Source organism: Sturnus vulgaris, chromosome 13 (genome assembly GCF_052056855.1).
Source record: "Sturnus vulgaris isolate bStuVul1 chromosome 13, bStuVul1.hap1, whole genome shotgun sequence".
In the NCBI taxonomy this organism is placed as follows: Eukaryota; Metazoa; Chordata; class Aves; order Passeriformes; family Sturnidae; genus Sturnus; species Sturnus vulgaris.
The window spans coordinates 1,284,328-1,298,957 of NC_142255.1; the positions used below are offsets into that span (position 1 = coordinate 1,284,328).

The following is a 14,630-nucleotide window of genomic DNA, read 5'->3' on the forward strand; positions in this document are numbered from 1 at the left end:
GAAGTCCCAAAATGTCAAATGAATCCCACTCTTCCTGATTCAGACAGATCTGAATTTAAATCACTCCTCCTACTCCCTGAGCCAGAAGAAGCAGGAGAAGGCTTCTTACCATGGGGAGGTTCAAGTTGGAGCATCTCAAATTCTGCTCTGTGAGCAGTGAACCTGCTTCTAGAGTGGGGTCACTTCTGGATAAAATTTGGTGGTCAAGATGCCGATTATGCAAGGAGGTGAACAAAAAGCATGTGAAGTGCTTATCTTAACACAATTCACAGCTTCTTCCAAAAGGATTTTATCATGGAGATCACATCAACCACTCCCTAAGGAGCCTTCCACTCCTTTGTCTTCTCTCACAGCCACCACACCCTGATTTTTCCTTTCTTCTACTGATGTTGGTGATAAACCTTTCTAAGGGGACACCTGAGATTTGGGAGCAGCCATATCACCAAAAACATTTGGGAAAGCACTTGAGAAACTCATGCTGAGCCACTCTAGTTCTAAAGAGGTTTCTTCCAACTCAACAGAAAGAGCATCAAGGTAAGACAGCTCCCAGCTGTGTCAATACACTACAGATGCTGGGCACCAGGTCAAGAGAGGGGATTTTGCCTACCTTGCTCAGGTGAGACCCCACCTGCAGAGCTGCCCCAGCCCTGGAGCCCAGCACAGGAAGGACCTGGAGCTGCTGGAGAGAGCCCAGAGGAGGCACCATGGTGATCAGAGGAAGGTAGCAGCTCCGGTTTGAGGAAAGGCTGAGAGAACTGAGAGTGTTCAGCCTGGAGAAGAGAAGGCTCCAGTGCCTAAACGGGTTCCCAGACAGCTGGAGAGGGACTTGGGACAAGGGTCTGGAGGGACAGGACAAGAGGGAATGGCTTCAAACTGACAGAGAGTAGGATTAGATGGGATACTGGGAAGAAATCGTTGGCTGTGAGGGTGGTGAGGCCCTGGCACAGATTGATCAGAGAAGCTGTGGCTGCCCCATCCCTGGAAGTGTCCAAGACCAGGCTGGATGGGACTTGGAGCACCCTGGTCCAGTGGCAGGTGTCCCTAACCACGGCAGGAGCTTGGAACAAGATCATCTTTAGGGCCCCTTCCAACTCAGCCCACTCTATGATACCATGACCCTAAAGACCCTCCAGCAGAAGGGTAGTTACAGATCAGTTCTAAACTTTTCTAGCCATTTTTTTTAATGTCTGTGCCTAAGATGAAAGAAAAAATTAGAAACACCACATTGATTAAACGTGCACCACAAAGACACAGTGAGAGCCCTTTCCTGCCCTTTGTTAGGGCACATTTCAGCTTCACACAAAGGCAACACTTCTAAAGATTAAACACATCCACAGAGTAGAAGAAAAGATACTTTTTTTTCTGCCCCGTGGAAAAAGAAGTCAAAATATCTGCAGCTGACCCCAGTGACAACACTGTTTACTTATTTGTGACACAACAGGCTGCTCTTGAGATGCTACTCAAGGTGCTAAATTGTGTAAATTGTGTAAATTCTCACACAACCCTACAACAAGAGGGAATGGAGGGACCAAGCATGGTGTGATGCTCAGTGCTCCTAACCTGGGAGATACAAGATTAGAGGCAGAAATAGCCAAAACAAGTAGTTCAGCAGAACAGAACTTAGGTGCTTCGAAGAATATAAGAGGAAAAATTTGTTTCTCTTTACCAGCCACAGGATAGAATTCAGAATTCCTGAAAATCCCATTTAGATCCCATGTGACTACACAGGAGTCTGAGAGAAGCTGATGGAGTTGTGGCTGCTCCAAAGCATCACACAAGGGCCCAGGTGAGGGGTCTGAGGAAAAGCTATTGGGAATCTCCTATGGGGATCTGCAGCTCCTGCCATACAAGAACCGTCTCTAACACAGGCACTCAAGAAGGAAATAAAAATTTCCTGGAGTCTTGAGTCAGCACTGTGCTGTGGAATAAGTGCTCCAACTTAAGGAATGACACCTGGAGATGCACCCACATACACACCCAGAAATGCACAACTGTGCTTTGGACAACTCTCACACAGCCACAAGTCATTAAAGCACTTACCAACCATCAGAATAAAGTACAAACCTGCCTTCCAAGAATGGAATAGAAGAAAAGTCAATAATTTCCTAGATTAGGACACCCATTAGCTTCTCCTACATTATTCTGACATATATAAATAAAAACTGAAAGAAACCCTGAGTGTGCATCTCAAAGTATTGAAAACCATTCCAAGAGTTGCCTTTTAATAACAAACATCATGTACTGACCTCTGCCAATTTGTATGGTAAGATCAGCTTCTCTCCCACTGTCACTGTCTTTCTGGTCACCAGGGCCTCAAAAAGCATCTCTTCTTTCACCTAAAACAAAAGTACAGATGTTGATTATTCTAGTGATCTTTTTTTATTTAAAATCCAGTTAAAAAATGCTAACACGTAAAGGTAACAAAATTAAAATTCAGCGGAAACACATTTAAATTTCAAAATTTAATTAAGAAATATTAAACCCTTTTGCCAGCCCTTGCAGAGTTAAGTTCAATGGGTAAAAACATGCCATTGGGAGGAGCCAACTCAGCACATAAATCCAGCATAGAAACCTAACACCAGGATATTCAAAGGAACCTGATTTTCTGCATTCAGGCATCCCAGTTGTAGCAATTTCCCACTGGTTTCCTTATTTCCAGTGCACCTCCTCCCTCCCACACTTTCTCTTGGCAAAATAAGTCAACTTTCTAGGGTTGTAAGGATGAAATCATACAAATTACTCCAGAATAAGCCAGGCAGTGTCGTCAGTTTGAGATATCCAAGTGGAGGAGGGGTTTTGTTCCTGCTTTTAAGGGTGAGGAGGAGTCAGAAGGAGGAAAAAATCCTTGGAAAAGCACCTGATATTTACTCTGCTATTAGCAGTGGATGTTTACTCCCTAAGCCCCAGTTCCTGGTGAGGTGACAGTTTCTAATCAGCCCTTACAGGTTTGCAGAACAAAACTCATATTGTTCAGATTCCTTTGTTGTGTAGACACAGACACCGCGGCAAAGAGGGAAACGGTGCTGACAAATTAAGTGGTACCTGCAACGGTTGGGGAAAGCCACTTTCCCAATTAGTTTCAAGACTCTCTTTGAGGAATTCAGAAGGTGTCCTCTCTCCCAGAATACTCAGTTAGACCTAAAGGCTTTGAGTCATTGACTGATCTTCACTAAATTTCCAAGTCAAAACAGACATCACGAGTCTGGGTGAAAATCTTGGAGCCCAGAATTAATGGATGTGGATGATACAGAGAAGCTGCACTGAAGTCTCTGCAAACTGCTTATCCTACCTGAAGGAATCCATGCAGGCACCAGACCTCCTCTGGACATCTCTGCTCAAAATCCACATTCCTGAAGCCATCCAAGGCCATACTTTCATCACAGGGAAGCCATTTATGATTTGACATGGAAAATGTGAAATGCAGAGGTTTAACAGTTGGACTCAGCCATCTTAGAGGTCTTTTCCAACCAAAACAATTCTATGTATGTACTTTGACTTCAGGCTTTAATCCAGGAATTAGTATGAAGAGGAAATGCAAACAAGACAGGGGAAGATCAGGAATCTTACAAACCATAGCAATAATGATGCCCTTCTGTACAACAATCTCCTTCTGCCAAAACTATTATCATGGGAGTCTCCCTGATAAAACCCAGGAGTTTTTATGTAACTGATTGTTCCTGCAACAAGAATTTGTCACTGTTGAAATCACAATACATTAAGTCACCTGCATATGACTGTCACCTGCCAGCAAGGTGTCTATCACTGGAAATGACATTTGAAGGTTCATTTCTTTAATGCTCAGCACTACTCAGGAGCCCTCAGTGCCTACAATTCAATTTTACCTTTCAAAATCAAGCAAGGAAAAAAATAATCTCCCGATTCATCCAGAGATCCACAGCATGATTTCACATTTAGTTTCTATTCCTCTACATTCACCAAAATATGTGATTTTGTAATTTTCAGCTCTGTGGCCGCTTTTCCAGCAGCTCTCGACTGCAGGACCATTGGCTGCTCTCCCTCAGCTGTACAACTTGGAACAAAGTGAGTTTCACACCATCCATTATCCCACTTCAGGGATGCTGCAAACCCACAGCCAGCACTCCAGCTTTTTTTAATTACCCAAGGCAACAAGGCAGAGGGGTGTCAGATGGTTCCTAATCAAAACAGTCCAAAGAAATATTCCTCAACAACATAAACACTTCCAGGTCCCAGATTTGTCAGCAAACACAGGGATTTTAAGCAATTTAAACAACTACCCATGCCATCCCCCACCATCCCCATCTCATGGTCACTCCAGTTCTTTCTCCTCCTGCTCTCTGCATGGAGGGAACCTGTGGATGTGCATCCTTCATCTCCTGACCCAGGGAGATCCCATTGAATCATCTTATTGCACAAAAACATCCTTGGCAAGGATGGGAATCCCTGCATCTCCCCAGGCCCCTGCCTGCAGGTACCACCCAGTGGAGCTCGATCCCGATTCCTTCACTGCCTCTGATGAACACCAGGGGTGCAACCAAATCGTCCTAATCTGCATTCAAGGTCACAGTGTGAAAGTGGCTGACTCCTGGTGCCAGGGAGGAGCCAGTGGAGCTTTCTAACGACAAACTCAGCACGTGTTGAGGACATGGAGATACTTGCAGCTTCCCCACATCCTATACTTCCTCCTCCAGTAAGTGTAAAACACTAAAATAGGGACACCCATTGGTGCAGAGTAGCAAAGAGGAGAACACCACTTATTGTTTTACTTTGTACCCTAGGAGTTTCACTCTTGCATCACATTTCAGGGAATTTTGCTTCCTGGTGCTAAAGGGCATGGCCTGCTCTCTCTCTTAAACACGGCCTGCAGGAGTTTAGATCTTAATTACAGGGACAAAATGCAGATTTAAGACCTCGTTGCCACAAGTGGGCCCAGAGAGGGCTGGAGGCCTCAAGCTCCATGAGTCAGAGAGGGATGAATGGCAGTGCCACAGCTGGGAGCAGCAGTGGGGCATGGCAGGAACAGGGAGCCAGCAAGGACTGGGCTGGAGCCAAGGCAGGCATTGCTCCACCAGTAATTCTGGGCTGTTATGTTGGAGCAGCTGAAGAAAAAGGAACCATTTCCAGCTGGAGAGCAAGAAAACATCAGGTTTTGTCTCTCCTTCCATATTTGAGAAAGGGATCTCAGTGCCGAGTGCTCGCTCTAAAGATGCCTTGTGTGGAGTAACAGAAAATAAATTCAGATTTCTATCAGCTGTTCTTGTAAAAGAGCTGAATCTTTTCCTCAGACTTTCTTTCAAATAACCAGAGAGTTAGAAAGGATGTGAGGGAATGGCTGGAGGTGTGTTAGGGAGGTTTAGGTTGGATATTGTGACAAGGTTCTTCCCCAGAGGGTGGTGGGGCACTGAACAGGCTCCCCAGGGAATGGTCACAGCCCCAAGGCTGCCACAGCTCAGGGAGTGTTTGGACGATGCTCTCAGGCACAGGGTGGGATTGTTGGAGTGTTCATGGGATTGTTGTGCAGGACCTGTGTCTGTGAAGGACCTGGAGTTGCACTCAATGGTATTTGTGGATCCCTTCCTACTCAGCATATTCTGTGATTCTCTGAAGTTTTTTTACTCTAATTCTGGCTCAAAGTTTTTCACCTGATGATGACATCCCTACTCATTCCAGGGATGTTGGACCAGATGAACTTTGGAGGTCACTTCCAACCCCACTCATTCTGTGATTCTACAAAACATCATCTGGAAAAGAGATCCAAAAGAAAAAACTGGAAGCAAGCACTGTCTGCTTCATAATCCTCACCCCCTCCCCAATTAATTTCCAAGACATTTATCACAGGAGCCCCTCTGGGAAGCTGAAGGCCATTATTTTAGTGGAAGAGGAACTTGAGCACATAAATCTCCTGCAGAGGCCAGCTTTAGCTCCAAACACAAATGTACACTGGGAGATCTGGCAAAACTAATTTGGGACACTTGATAACTTGTGTTTACCTGTATTTTCATTGAGGTTAGGTAACCTAAACCTAAAAGCTGAATACAAAACTGCTCCACTGAGCAAAGACAGAATTTATCTCCTTCCTCAATGCTTCATCCATGGAAATAATTTACCATTTTAGTAAAATTAAATTAAAATGTTCCTACTGTTCCAACGGAAAACAAAAAGTCCTTTAAGGTCAACCAGATAATCTCTAATATATTATTTTTGCTAATAAGCCCACAAATGAGCTTTTTCAAGTTTTTTCCCCAGAAATACAAAGGTTTTACCCAGTTTAGCACAACTCTCTATGATTTCTGCCCAGGCCCTGGGATATTTGCAGAGCTTGCACAGGACTCCACGTCTGCTTGATTAATCAGGCAGCCTTGACATCACTCCCCAGCACAGCATTTCAGCAGAGTTTAAACAAAGGCCCTGAAAAACCTGCCAAAAGCATCACATAATCCACACGCTATGTCTATTCCTGAAAAAAAAAAAAATGGAATCGGGGTTTTATTGTAAATGAAACAATGATCTGCAGAGTCTGGCCAAAATCCTATACTGCAGTTTCCATAAATGCTGCCCTGGATGGTTTAATAAAGCAAAAACATATTGGATGGGGTTGTTGATAGCTAAGGAAAAGCAAATCCATTGCACATCATCATCTCCTTCCAGATTCCTTCAAAAAAATCTCTGTATTAGCTTCAACTTATAGGGACACAAATCTCATTACACAGAGGGAGGATAGCTGTGCAGTGGTGTTGCATTAACTGCTGCATCAGGGAAATCTCCCCAGTTATCATCAGAGGTTCCAAACCAAGCAGCTCACGAGAATTTGGGCCAGATTCCCCTTTGAAGTGGGAGAAGACCCTAATTAAAGACCCTAATTAAATTTTTAATTTCAGGCAGGCTGGTGGTTCCCCTCCTGACCTTGGAGGCTACATCCCCATGGGAGCCATGCTGGAGCACCTCTGCATCCCCTCTTGGCTGCTCTCAGAGATGACCAACACAGCTCCAGTTGGATTTTTTCCTCCCCTTTTCCATGTCAAATCCTTGACTAAACAAATCCAATGAGTCATTTGAGTGTAAAGATCCAAAAGTTCCCCCAAGATAAGGAAGTATCAGATTACAGATTCTTCCATGCCTTTGCTGTTTGCCCCACCAAACATCCGGTGACCACAGGAAAGGAAGTTCAACTCTTTGTCAACTCATATTACTTTTATTCTGAGATGATTTTTCAGTTATTAACATCTAATGCCAAGATCTGGAGAGGGGATTAACAACTTCTTCAAACCAATTCATAATTTTAGCAACAATGGGAAAAGCAAAACTGTTCAGTGACCAGGAAAAAAAAGAATGTAATAAAAATAATTACCCAAATGAATCTAAGTACAAAGTGTTAAATGGTTTAACCAGTATTTTAGGTCTCTGGCTGAATAGAACTCATTGTACTTAATGGGGAGAGTTGTAAGTAGCCAACTAATGAATAAAGAGTGGTGGCTGCTCTTTGTAATGATGTTTCATCTGTTTGAACCCTTTGGTTCTTCCTTTGGGTCAAATTTGAATAAGCAGCAGCGTCTGTTGAGGTCTGCAAAGAGAAACGTGGCATTTTGTAAAGGGAAATCAAGTGTGAAAATGAGATTATTTCCTTTATTTCAGCTGATTTCAGTGGGTCTGTTGAAAGGTTTACACTTGGATGCAGCAAATACTTCCAATGGATCAATTATCATCTAAATGCAACTTAAGGGACAAACTTAACCAAACCCAGCGATGCATTTCATCAGATCCCACCTCAATGCAGCAAACATTGTCCCAATCCAATTAACAAGCATTTTATGTTCTAGATGGTCATTTAACTTGCAAAAGTAATTACCAAGATTAATAGAAATCTATCCATTTGCTCAGCTACATCAGATCCTAGTGGTTTGGTTGTTCTGGTTTTTTTTTTCAAATGGTAAAAAATAAATATACTTATTTATTTTTACATCTTGTTGACACTACTTGGGGGTGCCATTCCAGCCCACGGCATTAAGGCACTGATGGATTGACATGGCTCAGCCAATGCCTCATTTCACATAATCATGTGTAAAAACCACCCCATGACCTCCCCACGTGCAAATGTTGCAAAAGGGTTTGTTTGCAAAGGCAAAGACCCAAAGCCTGGAACTTTTTCAGATCTCTAAGTCGCTCTCTTACTCAAAACTTTAAAAAAACCAACAATTACTTAACTGACTTGGCCACATTTAACAGGGTAAAATCAACAACATTCTCCTCCCCACTCATATTTTCCTTCTGTTTATTTTTGCGATCTCCCAAGGCTAAGATGCAAAGAGCATCCAGCTGCTCAGACCATATTTTACAGAAGCTTTCCCCTCCCTAAATTCAAAGCATTAATGAAGTGCTATGAAAATCCCTGAGAGCCAATTCCCAAGCTAGGTAGGGAGAAAACACAACAGTTATTCAATGGAATGAATGGGAAGAGCACCACGTGTACACAAAGGGACAAATTGCCTTCTGATTTGACCATAAAATCAGCACAAATTCACCTTCCAGACCACTTAGGGAGTACAAAAGAGTAAAGGTAATTGTTGATAAATAAAAGATAATCAACTGCAAGAAAAACATTTCAGTTGTAAGAGGTTTAGAGCATTTCAAGTGAAGTGAGATAGCAATGGGAGCTTCTGGCCACCTCAATCCATGCCAGGAGGTTTTTGAGTTTAGCTCTTGAAGGCTGAAGGCCAGCAGGACAAGTTGGCTCATTCAAGACTTTTCATAATTTCATAACTTCATAACTTGCTTGGGCTGACAGAGCAGATCTCCTAAGAACTTATTCAATGCTTTTGCACTGATTTAGAGGGCTGGACATGGCCTGGGCCAGCTGGGCAGAGACCTACAAAGCCTTCCCAAGGGACATCAGCACAGCAGTGGCTCACAGAGGCCAAGGTATCAGGTCCTAAACAGCAGACAATCAACAGAGGCACCAGAGAACTCCATAGCAGGCCCATAAATAAGGACTAGAGGGATAAGAGGGGCCTCCAGCATCTCAAACCCAACCCTTGTGGAATCTGGCAGGTAATAACAGACAAAAAACACCGTGAGGGAGCTCAGCACCTCCTACAGCCTGCATGAAACCAAAACTTAGGGCTATGGTTGTACAACTGCTCAAGTTCCTCAGACAGACTTTGGAACAGATTTGAGAGCACCAGCTGATGGCTGGCAATCAAAGACACTGCTGTGTTGGACAGCAGGTTTGCTTTGCATCTAGACCCTGCAACCTTTCACATTTAATGACAGAAACAGGATTTTCAGTCAATGAAATCTGAAGCTGAAGAGCAGGGCCAAAAACCCTACACTAAAAACCTCTTAAAGAAAGTTACTGTATCTTTTCCCTGGCAAACACTAACAGCCCATAAGAATGGAAACACACAAGAACTCACTCTTTGGTCAAACTGGAAATAAACTGTTCAGGGTGAAAGTTTCAGGAGGGAAAGCAGAGCCTTACCTCCAGCAGCTCGGACACAACAGGAAGTATTTCAGGGTTACAGATGTCGATGGAGTCATCTCTGTACGTTTTCTTCTTGTAGCGGATGTTCCCCAGGTGCAGGATGGCCGACAGCAGAGAGAAAATCCTAAACAGAGAGAATCCTTCTTCACTCGGTTTTTCATACATTGAACAAAGAAGCAAATTTCACCCCCAAGAGCCATGTCTCTCTTTGGCTCATTCTTCTAATTTTCAATCCAAAGCATTCACTTTGCCTCATGTCAAAAAGATTTTCATTTAGTCAAGTATCAAACTTGCATCTGTGCATGTTCCTTGAAAATTCTTTAACACATCAAAACCACACTTACAAAATTACACCTCATGTTGTAAGAAAAATAGAAATCTTCCAGTAAGCTTGATATCTAGATTAAATATTAATCATACAATTGCCTAAATTAAGGGATAGAGTGGGCAGGTGATCCCTCTTAGTCCCCTGGGACACGTGTTTTTGTCACTTTTTGGATCTAGTCCCAGCCAAGAACAAAAGACTGTACAAAACAGTATAAATGTTTTTATAATATCTAAGCAACTGAGGCAAAGAAAAGATGTTACACTTCAAGTAAATTTATCTAACCAATTTTTCTATTTTGGAGGGCATTTGGTCATTTTTAAGTTATCTCCCCTCCAAAAAAAATAGTCTCAGACACTCAAAGAATATCCTGAGTTGGAAGGGATCCACAAGGTTCATCAAGCCCAGCTCCTGAGCCATGGCTGACTTCAGCTATAAACCATGTTTGTCCCTATTTCTACACTTCCCTGGGAGCTAAAAATTATTAAACTCAAATGTGAGTCCTAGCTATGCCACCAGCTTTTCTGGACAATACACCTTCACCTCTCCAAGTCCTCCCTTATCTCCAAAACAAGGATACTGACTCCTTGTTGTGAATTTCAGGATGCAATTTTATAAAAATTGCTTTTCTCTGTTTCCACAAAGGTGAAACTCCATGTTGCTATAAAGAAATTACTTTTAAAAGTATAGTAATATTTAAAACATCCTTCCTATATCTCAGCTGAAGGTGCTTTCCTTATTTGTGCTGCAGTTGTATAATGCCAAGCAAAATAAATCTGCCTGTGTAGTGAAAAATCCACTTTATTTCTGACATGCAAAATTTACCAGGAGCAACTTGTGTGCCAAGAAAAATCATTGCACAGTAAATCAGAAGTGAGAATTTACTGCATCACCCGACCCTGCTCAGTCCTGACACTTTCTGATTGCTTTGCTCAGGCAATTAAACCCCTCAACAGGCTTTAGACAAACCTTGTCCTGAAACCTGATAAAGCAGCCTCTGACACAGAACATATTCACACAAGTCTGGATCCTTGAGTTTATCCACGTGCGTGGGGAAGATGGAGAAAAAGCAGTTTTAATTTCATAATTGATTCGTTCCAAGGGATAAAGGACGAGCTTCCAAAATTTCTCAGCTGTGTGAAAGTATCTTTGAGGCAATTTTTATGTCAAGTTCTTCCCAACCTACTCAAGCCTTTCAAGCTAAAAATCAACACAGGGGGGATTATTCTGTGGGTTTAGTTGGAAATAACCCTTATGAACCCTCTAATTCCATGGTGTCAGTGGTGCTGCAATCCAGCTAAAGTCCAGTTTTCAAACGAGCATGTCCAGTGAATTAGTGAAAAAGACCAGTTGGAAATGAGTTTACAGATCTAGAATTGCATGCAAAGGGTTAAGTTTGATGAGGGATAATGAGGGCTTCTGATTAAACCAAGCTCTGGATTCATGACATGCAGAGTGAGGCGTGATTATTCATGAACACTTGAGAAATACTTCAAGATGTCAACTTCTGCCAACGCTCCATGTGCATGAAGAGAATCATTAAGTACAGCAATGATCATGGAATCACAGAATGGTTTGGGTTGGAAGGGACCTTAAACTCATCTGGGTCTGTGGAGGGAGCAGAAAATACAGAAGAAAGTCTCCCTGCATCCTCAGAACAAGCCCCTTGGAAAACCATAGCTTAGAGATAAGAAATGGCTTGTGAAATGACGAATACAAAAGGAATTTAGCTTCCCCCCCTTGGTAGACCCTCTTATCTATCTTCAATATTAGTGGCTTATTCTCTTTTAGTATCAATAGGCCAGCTTTGAATGTAAAATCCCTCAGGGACTGGTTAGAAAGTAGAATTCCCTTGGTAATTGCTGCAAATTGTACAACCCTCAAAAGAGATAAAAACCCCTGTAAAACAATAGCCGTGGGTATATGCTAGATCAGATGCCTTCATAGAATAAACCATGGATTTGTGCCTTTCTGCATGTGCTGGTCTCTTCACCCCACTGGTCTGAGAGCTCATCATGAGCCAAAATTCCATCTGGGCAAGGCTGGGGAACGTGCTCTGTCACTGAGGGCTGCAGAAGCAGCCTCAGGGATCCCAAAGGGACCCCAAAAACCCCCAGCCAGTGCCATGGGTCCATCCTGCCAGGGGCAGGGACACCTCCCACTGATTGCTCCCAGCCCAGTCCAACCTGGCGTGGGCAGGGATGGGGCAGCCCCGGCGCCTCTGGACAATGTCCTGCCGGTGGAGGCGACATTAAGCAGGATAATCTCCAAGCTATTAACATGGCAAATAAACTCACTGTCTGCGTGTCTTGGGCAGGAACCCCACCATCTCCATGGCCAGCTGCAGCCGCTCAAAGTCGTGCTTCAGATCCTCCCCTTCCACGGAGAAACAATCCTGTGGGGTCAAACACACAGAGGAAGCACTGCCACAAATTCACACCAGATCAGGTCCAGACGGCCAAGTCAGCGCTTCATAAATATCACTGAGTGATCTCCAGGTCTTGTATCAGCAACATTTCCAACCTGGCACTGGAAATACAGCATTTTTGGCTAATATTTTGGCTAATACATCCTTGTTTCCCAGGTTTAAGCTCTAAGGAAAGAGGTGAGTCACCCCATTCCAACAGCACGGTGAGAGCTGGTCAGTGTGGGACACCTCATACACAAAAAGGATGGGAAATAACAACAAGATGAAAACTGTTCTGCATTTACAGGCAGCTTATTCCACATTCAGTCCTAAAACTAAAGAGGAAATTCAGTTTTTAGATAGAATTCAGGTAACTTCATGCAAATGATCAGTGCATTAAATCCTGTGTGGGAAAGGCAAAGCTTTAAATATATTTTTCAGTAACTTTATTTGAACTACCAAGAAGTAATTTCAAAATTGGGATAATTTGAAATCCAGGATGTTATATTTCTTGGAGGCTTGTGTGCCTGAACAGTTTGGTTTTTCCTTGCTATCAATCACTGATGTTCAGAAAAATCCAGTGACATTCCAGACCCAACCAAAGTTGTCCTGCACCAATATTTAGGGAACAGAAATGCTCTTTAAATGAATATACAAATCATTAATGCCAAATTTCTCCTGCTTTGGCTCACTGTAAGCCTCCCATGGATTATTTATTCTTCTCTCTGCCTTCCTAGCCTATATTTAATATTCTACCCATGCTGCCTATAAAAACTACCCATCTATGAATCAAAATTAGATTATTGTGTATCACACAATATTTCTTTAAACCTCAGAGTATTTTACTAACACTTAAATCAAGACTTTCTACAAGTAATTAGAGACTTTCAAAAACTTAATCCAAGTGTAAGTAAATATAAATACAAATTCTATAAAATTCTATTAAAAAATTATTAAAATAATAAAAATTAAAATTGTATCTGCAGTTGGAATGAATTAAACATAGTTTAATTTGATCATTTCATTTGATCAATAGCACATAGGTTATTTTGATCATTTCCTGAACATCATATTTATCATACAAGCAAATGTTCAAAACTTTTGCAAAAATAATTAGGAAAGTCTGCATTAAACTGGGTTAATGTAAATCATTGAAAAGCCACTTGTACTCACTGATAGTACAAAGAATTAATCATAAATACAGAATATACAGAATGAAGTTATTTTATAATATCAGCTTTGTGTTTTACAGCATTTAAAGCCTCACAACCATATCAACAAACTTCTTCATCCCACTCCATCATTACAGCCATAGTTATAATTAGAGTGGAAAACCCTTATTTAAGATATAGATTTATTTATATTATTTATATATTTAAATGTTGATATTATTATTTATTATATTGTTTATGTATTTAAAATATTTATTGCGACATAGGAGATTCCCACACAACTGCACTAGAAGCCAGAAAAATGCAATTGGACAAGAAAATCGAAATTTTTTTATCAATTGTCCTCAGGGACAAGTTAATGCTCCATGGGCAAAGTGAATTTGGAGCTGTTGAACAGTAAAACCATTTAAAACCATGCACAGCATCAATGAAGGCAGAGATTGAAATTCCAGGAGAAAATACCAGCCTGTTTTAGGAAACAGTCCTTGGAAAAGGGCATTTTCACCTTCCTTTAGGAGGTAACTGGAAATGACCCTGTTCCAGAACCATCCCAAGGAACACAACAAGGGCATCACCAAGAGCAGGGACATCACAGGCCCCAGCACTGATTATTCACAGCACAAAACCTTGTCCCTCCTAAGCTCCAGCCCCTGCACTTAAACTGAGAGCTCAGCAGAACTTCCCACCCTTGTTCTGGCAGGACAACAACACACCCACAAATCCTGCAAATTAGGCTGCGTTAAAGCTCTTTTTAAAGACACCAAGTGGTGCTTTTAGTGGCACTCCACATTCCAGGAGACATTTTCATTTTCTGGCATCATTCCTCCAAAATTAAGTCATGAGTCAACAGCAAAATACCCCGGACAGCTCCGAAGTGGCACAATCTACGCCGAAGGCAATTTAATTAATGATTTACATAACAATTGCCCGACTCATTAATCTGCATGGAAGGACTTTTAGCAAATTCTCTACTTAAAAGCAGATGCTGTCTGCAGTTGTCCAGCATGGCACCACTTCCTAATGGATGATAAATGAAGGATAATTATAAAATACAGGAGTGTCCTTGATATTAGAGCAGACAAGCATCACAAAGTCCATCCCCACAGACCTAACGTGCTGTTAATACCCTGCCAGAGCAATTAGTTTCCCAGCGAAAGTGAGTCCTCTGCTTCCTACAGTCACATCGAAGCAATCCATGGACTTCCATGGAAAATTTAAAGAGGATAAAACAGAGTTTCTTTATAAACTTGCTGTCTGCAGCAGGTTGAG

At 42.1% G+C, this 14,630-nt stretch overlaps 1 protein-coding gene across 9 annotated transcripts in view; it reads right to left on the bottom strand.

Moving 5' to 3' along the window:
- The window catches only part of MYO9A (myosin IXA), a 174,393-nt gene that overhangs the window by 90,124 nt on the left and 69,639 nt on the right, over positions 1–14,630 (bottom strand). For all 9 annotated transcript variants that reach the window (XM_088172833.1, XM_088172836.1, XM_088172835.1 and 6 more), the window contains 3 exons: positions 12,080–12,177; positions 9,455–9,581; positions 2,247–2,336 (listed from right to left, as the gene is read on the bottom strand). In XM_088172833.1, coding sequence (XP_088028959.1) covers positions 2,247–2,336; positions 9,455–9,581; positions 12,080–12,177 — 315 coding nt within the window. The remainder of the gene's footprint in view (positions 1–2,246; positions 2,337–9,454; positions 9,582–12,079; positions 12,178–14,630) is intronic.